At 36.4% G+C, this 6,632-nt stretch overlaps 2 protein-coding genes and 1 long non-coding RNA gene across 3 annotated transcripts in view; 2 read left to right on the top strand and 1 right to left on the bottom strand.

The window, feature by feature from the left end:
- Positions 247 to 3,800, top strand: LOC107645189 (serine/threonine receptor-like kinase NFP). The gene is made up of 3 exons (XM_016349195.2): positions 247 to 1,216; positions 1,472 to 1,866; positions 2,787 to 3,800. The coding sequence occupies exons 1-3, from the start codon at positions 457 to 459 to the stop codon at positions 3,534 to 3,536; spliced, it is 1,905 nt and encodes a 634-aa protein (XP_016204681.1). The 5' UTR covers positions 247 to 456; the 3' UTR covers positions 3,537 to 3,800.
- On the bottom strand, positions 2,031 to 2,800 carry LOC110268890. The gene is made up of 2 exons (XR_002357606.1): positions 2,644 to 2,800; positions 2,031 to 2,586 (listed from the first exon to the last, which is right to left on the bottom strand). It is a non-coding gene; the product is annotated as an uncharacterized LOC110268890 (long non-coding RNA).
- Positions 3,915 to 6,632, top strand: part of LOC107644465 (cation/H(+) antiporter 24) — a 4,614-nt gene continuing 1,896 nt past the window's right edge. The window contains exons 1-2 of the mRNA XM_021107043.1: positions 3,915 to 4,753; positions 5,227 to 6,267. Coding sequence (XP_020962702.1) covers positions 4,466 to 4,753; positions 5,227 to 6,267 — 1,329 coding nt within the window. The 5' untranslated portion in view covers positions 3,915 to 4,465. The remainder of the gene's footprint in view (positions 4,754 to 5,226; positions 6,268 to 6,632) is intronic.

Raw genomic sequence — 6,632 nt, 5'->3', positions numbered from 1 at the left:
TGCTAAAAAAAATAAAAAATTAATATTTAATTTAAAAAATAAAAAAATATTTTTTTTAAATATTTAAAATTCAATAAAAAATAAATTAAAAAATTAAATACTATTTAACAAGCACCATGAAATTAGTCTAGAAGGATGCCAGTGATTGGAGTAATTGAAAATTGAAAAGGAATAGGCCCCATCTTAAGTCACTCATAGAAAATTCAATCATGTTGACTAGTATTCATATTTCATAGTTGGGGGATAAATATCAAGAACGGTGAGTGGGAAACTTAGACATAAGCAAGCAGGTTTGACTTGAATGAATGCTGTCCAGTTAGATCTGAAAGGAAACTAAGTCCATTGTTTCTTTTCTTCTTTTCCTTGCCTCTCACCGCAGCCACAGCACTTGAAATTCTACACTATATATAATAAACAAACATGTCAAAATAGAAACAAACAGAGAGAGAAGCCAAAATGAGAGTTTGGCCTGTCCTTCTCATCTTGCTGTTGCAGTTTGTTGAACCCTCACATGGCCAGACAAAGAGCCAACAGAACAACACAGGGTTCCAGTGCAGTGGAAGAAGCTATCCATGCCAGGCCTATGCTTTCTACAGAGCTCAGAGTCAGTTTCTTGACCTAGCTTCCATTGGAGACCTCTTCCAAGTCAGCCGTCTCATGATTGCAAATCCAAGCAACATATCCTCTAATTCAGTTTCCTCTCCTCTAATCCTAAACCAGCAACTCTTTATTCCCTTAACATGTTCCTGCAACTCCATCAACACCACCTTTGGCTCCATCTCTTATGCTAACATCTCCTACACCATCAAACCCAACGATACCTTCTACTTAGTCTCCACCAACAAGTTTGAGAACCTCACTACCTACCCTTCTGTTGAGGTTGTTAACCCAAACCTTGTAGCAACCAACCTCCAAATTGGGGACAATGCTATATTCCCTGTCTTCTGCAAGTGCCCCGACAAGAACACAACTGTGTCCAACACAAGAGCCAATTACATGATCTCCTATGTTGTCCAACCGTCCGACAACCTATCTTCGATTGCTTCCAGGTTTGGATCTCAGCAGAAGGCCATCACTGATGTCAACGGGAACAAATTCAACGTCTATGATACCATATTCGTCCCGGTGACGAAGCTGCCGGTTCTGTCACAGCCGAATACAAGCACTGCTGCTGCTCCTTCTCCGACTCCGGCCGGCAGCTCTGATGACAGGGCAGGTAACAACCTCGCTAAACAATTTACTAAATATTTTTTGTTTCAATATATTGAAAATAACCACTAGACATTTAAAACTCACCTAAAATCATATGAAGTTGATAGTTGAGAACTGTTTAACAATTTAGTCAATGTAATTGTTCTCGGCTATCAACTTCACGTGAAGATAACTGTACGTGAGTATTTACTAAAAACTAGAATTGCTTAGTGAATGTCATGGTTTTTGAATAATCCACTAAGCATACTCATAACAACAGGCACCGTGAGAGGGCTGGCAATTGGATTGGGGATTGCTGGTTTGCTGCTAATGGTGGTGTGTGCGGTGTGGATGTATAGGGAGAGTGTGTTGAAGGGCAGGATGTGGGCGGGCAGGGACGAGGAGGAGCAGAGGCAGAAGGAGGGCAGGGTGTTTTCGGGAGGGGGAGATGGGAAAGGGAGTAAACCGATGGATGTGAAGCTGATGGCCAATGTGTCTGACTGCTTGGACAAGTACAGAGTATTTGGAATTGAGGAACTTGTAGAAGCCACTGATGCCTTCAGTGACAGTTGCCTCATTCAAGGTTCTGTTTACAAAGGTACTATTGATGGAGAAACCTATGCAATCAAGAAGATGAAGTGGAATGCCTATGAGGAGCTCAAGATCTTACAGAAGGTAATCAATTTCACTCGTAAAATTATCTTTATTCTTTCTAACTTCCTATCATGTATGTCGTGTGTTTCGAAATACTTTATTTTATTAAGCATACTCAAGCCAAGGGAATAAACCTGGAGATGCCTAGATCTATATGCACATCATTATTTTTTTAATGTTTCCCTAAGGTATTATTAGGGGCGGAGAAAAAAACCAGTGGAATCGTTACATGTGGTCGCTTATTATTCCTTAAAATATAACATAAAAAAGTATAGGGAGCCAATGGAGATATAACCATTAGTGTTATCTTTTTCTATCAGCTGAAGTTTTTGAGATGAGTGGTATCATGATATGGTATCAGAGCTCTAGATCCGAAAAGTCAAGAGCTTGGCTCCCTAGCAGGACTCAATAAATAAACAGACATATATTTCTGATCCAAAACGTTATCAGATTGGGTTTCTTTTGGTTATTATTTTTCATTTATGCTAACTAATCTATTTTGAGGAACACTTAAATAAGAATAAAACATTATCAGTTAATGGAATAGTTCCTTTTAGTTATTTGGTGAGTGACGTTTCCATCTTTGTCTCTCATGATTGATCATTGTTATCAGCTTATTATACAGAGTTTTTTAAATTAAAGAAGCACATTATTAGGTACGCACATAAAGTCATAATAACAGACAAATCATGCTGCTGCACTCTTTTAACTTTTTAAAGAAAATATAGTAAAAGCATAAAACTCCAAAATTCACAGCAACACATAAGATAAACAAAAGGTGGCTACTTCCCCTATTACATCTCCGTACAAAGATGATATTGTAAACCGTTAAATGATTTGATATGTTTGACTGAACTATTTAATTGGTCGCAATATCATCTTTGCATATAAGATATCTTCACACACTTTCTCTAGTAAATGATGGTTTTGTGTGGATGAAGGTTAACCATGGGAATCTGGTGAAGTTAGAAGGGTTTTGCATAGATTCTGAAGAAGGGAATTGCTATCTAGTTTATGAGTACGTGGAGAATGGATCTTTGAACTGGTGGCTGCACGAAGAGGAAGGGAAGAATAAGGAGAAGCTAAACTGGAAGACAAGGGTGAGAATAGGCATAGACATAGCAAATGGTCTTCAATACATCCACGAGCACACAAGGCCAAGAGTAGTGCACAAAGACATAAAGAGCAGCAACATTCTGTTGGACTCAAACATGAGAGCCAAGATTGCCAACTTCGGGCTTGCCAAGTCAGGAATGAATGCCATTACAATGCACATTGTGGGAACTCAGGGCTACATTGCTCCCGAGTATCTGGCCGATGGCGTCGTCTCCACCAAGATGGATGTCTTCTCTTTCGGGGTGGTGCTCCTGGAGCTCATCTCTGGAAGGGAAGCCATCGACGAGGAGGGGAATCTACTGTGGATGAGTGCTATGAAGACCTTTGAAGGGGTAAGTAGTGATCAAGAGAAGGGTAGGAGGGTGAGGGAGTGGATGGACAAGGCAATCTTGAGGGACACAATATCTATGGATAGTTTGTTGGGAGTTTTGGGGATTGCTATTGCTTGTTTGCATAAGGAGCCTTCAAAGAGGCCTAGCATAGTGGATGTTGTCTATGCTCTCTGCAAGAGTGATGATGCAGGGTTTGAAACCTCTGAGGATGGGATTGGATCCCCAAAGGTCACTGCTAGGTGAATCAAATCAAATTCTCTCCTTTCAACTACAACTGTAGCTTAACTTCAGAGGGAGTTTATGTAAATTAAGTAGGGGTGCTGTTAGTTTTACAATTCTGTTATGCAATTTATGTATAAATTTCCAAGTTTTGTATCATGAAATTAGCCCCTAAAAAATATAATAGAAACCATGTGTAATCAAATCAAAATAAAATCACAAATTATTATAGTCAGTCCGACATGTTAAGGACTAATCTGCTATGAATCTAAACACTATTTAAGGATTTGTCGTTGGCCAATGAGTTGCTAGATATACAATGCATAATTCAAACAATGCATAATTCAAACTTCTAATACTTATTTAAGCGAATGATTATTGTTAATCACCACATCAACCTAAATTAATTAATTGTGTAGCTTCATTTTCATGAAGATTTATGTCAGATCAGTTGAAAACTAAAGACATTAATTTCCATCAAGCTCCCATAACAAATTGGGAATACACTTAAAAGAATTCAAATAAGCCATATGTAACAATCATCAACTAACATGCTAAAATATGACATTAATAAAACTTTAGTTCCTCCAAAAGTAGCTTCGTGTCATATAATTTTACTTCCTTATTAGCTATAAGAATTTTGCTCTGCCCTAGGAAAATACTTGGGCGTTCCCTTGTATACCAAATAAATAAAATAAATGTAGCTAAAAAATTCCACTACTTCAATGATGTAGGAAATTAAAAAAACTAAACATGTAAAATATTTACCTCACAATAAAATAATAAAAAATAGTGATTAGTGATTAGAATGAAAGAGAAACACTAATTCTCCCACTTTGACGTATATCCACAATTCTTGTATCCTATCTCAGCCTCTTTCACATTTCCTTCACGTTTGAATGTGATTTGGATGTGTATGGTTTTATGAGACAGAAACTTTAACGTTGTTGCACATGACTAGGGTTTTCCCAATACATGATCATCACATTCGTCATTCGCGAACATTGATACAAAGCTTGAAACATATCGATGATGATTCTATTGCAACTTCCTTGGCCCTTTCTTGCCAATCAATGCAAGAGTTTCGCGCTGGGGGACTCTTCAATGGCGGTGGCAACAATCATACAGCCTCTACTTTCTCACTTCTAATGTTAGATCTCATTCTTATCATCGTCGTCACTCGCATTCTTCGCATTCTTTTTAAGCCTCTCAAACAACCTGAGCTGGTTTGTCAGATGATGGTAATAAGCTTCTTAATTTTTAGTATTATTAACATTCATTTCATTGCTTAATGTTCAAGAGGAACCATACATTAATTTATTCTTTTAATGTATATTTTCCATATGTTTATATCAAATTTCTAAATGTAGCTCCAAGTCGTTGATAAAATTAAAGAACTTAGCCAAACTAATAGATAAGCACCAACATACATAGATTTTGCCTTCATAAGCATTTTAGGGACAAATTGAAGTTTTGAAAATTTTCGAAAACAAAATTAATTCATGTGAAAATGAATACTAAAATAAGGTAAGTTCTTGCTATTTTTGGTGCATTTATGTAAAAAATATTTATGTGAGTATTTTGACTACACATGAAAAAGAAATATTATTTCTAATAATAATAATAATAATAATATAATGTTTTGGTGTGGAGATAACTTTTACTAATTGGATACTGATTAAATATAAATAAATTTACATGTTATCATTTCAAGGGTGGTATTATTCTTGGACCTTCTGTTTTGGGACGCCATGGATGGTTTAAACATAATGTAATGCCTGAAGCAGCTGAATTCTTGGTGAAAAATCTTGGAATAATGGGATTCATGTTCTTTGTTTTCATCTATGGTGTGAAGTGTGACCCAACCATGTTGAAAAAATCAGGGAAAATGCATTTGTACACGGCATTAGTTGGTATAAGCATTCCCTCAATGCTAACTTTTCTTGTGTCACTATACATGAGAAAAAACATGGACAAAGAACTTTCTAGAATAGCTTCACTAGGTGTAATTTCAGCGTACTTTGGGATCACAACATTCCCTGTTGTCCATAATATTTTGAAAGAGCTTAACCTTATAAACTCACATGTTGGGAGAATGGCTTTGTCTATGGCTTTAATTGGTGATGCAATTGGTACATGTTCAATTGTAGTATTTGAGGCTGGGAAACATGGAGAAACAGGAACAAAGCATGCAATTTGGTACACAATTTCTCTTGTACTGGTGCTAATGTTCATTATGTTTTGTGTAAGGCCCACGATGATGTGGATTCATAAGAACACTCCAGAAGGGCACCCAGTGGAACAATCTTATGTTGTTGTCATTCTTTTGGGTGTTTTTGTGTTGGGCTTTGTGACAGATATGCTTGGGATGGCAATTGCTAATGGGCCTTTGTGGTTGGGCCTTGTGATCCCTGATGGGCCTCCTTTAGGAGCAACAATAGTGGAAAAGAGCAAGACTATTATGACTGATTTTCTACTACCATTCTCATTCCTTATGGTGGGAACTCATACTGATGTGTTTGCTATGAGTGAGATTGATTGGTCTCATTTAGAACCATTGTTTTTCATGGTTTTAACTGGCTACTTGACCAAATTCTTTTCCACTTGGGTTGCTACATTCTATTGGCAGTTGCCATTTAGAGATGGACTTGCACTTAGCCTTATGATGAGCTTGAGAGGACAAATGGAGCTCATAATGTTTGTCCATTTCATGGATAAGAAGGTAACTAAGCTCCATTATGTGTATCTTATACAAGTTAAATCCTAAAGTGGCCCTTTAAATTGATTGTATGTACTTAAAAAATTCAAGAGATTCCAATTATACTAATTAGGTATTTGAAATTGGTAAAAGTGCATCGTAATAATCCCTCACTGATTTTTTATCAAGTAACTCATCATGTCATTAAGAACGATTGTGGTACAATTAGAATTTCAAAACATAATTGGTACAATTGAAATCTTGATGAGTATGTTAGTATATGCGACCAATCTCAAGTGTCATTTTAAAGTTTAACTCATCTTATACTCTTTTAATATGAATAGATGTATTTAATTGTAAATACTCACATAAATTGAGAAAATAATTTAAAAAAATACTAAAATTATATAAAGAAAAGGAAA

Source organism: Arachis ipaensis, chromosome B01 (genome assembly GCF_000816755.2).
Source record: "Arachis ipaensis cultivar K30076 chromosome B01, Araip1.1, whole genome shotgun sequence".
Lineage (NCBI taxonomy): Eukaryota > Viridiplantae > Streptophyta > Magnoliopsida > Fabales > Fabaceae > Arachis > Arachis ipaensis.
The sequence above is the reverse complement of the archived record's forward strand: the minus strand, read 5'-3'. Positions and strand labels throughout refer to the sequence as shown.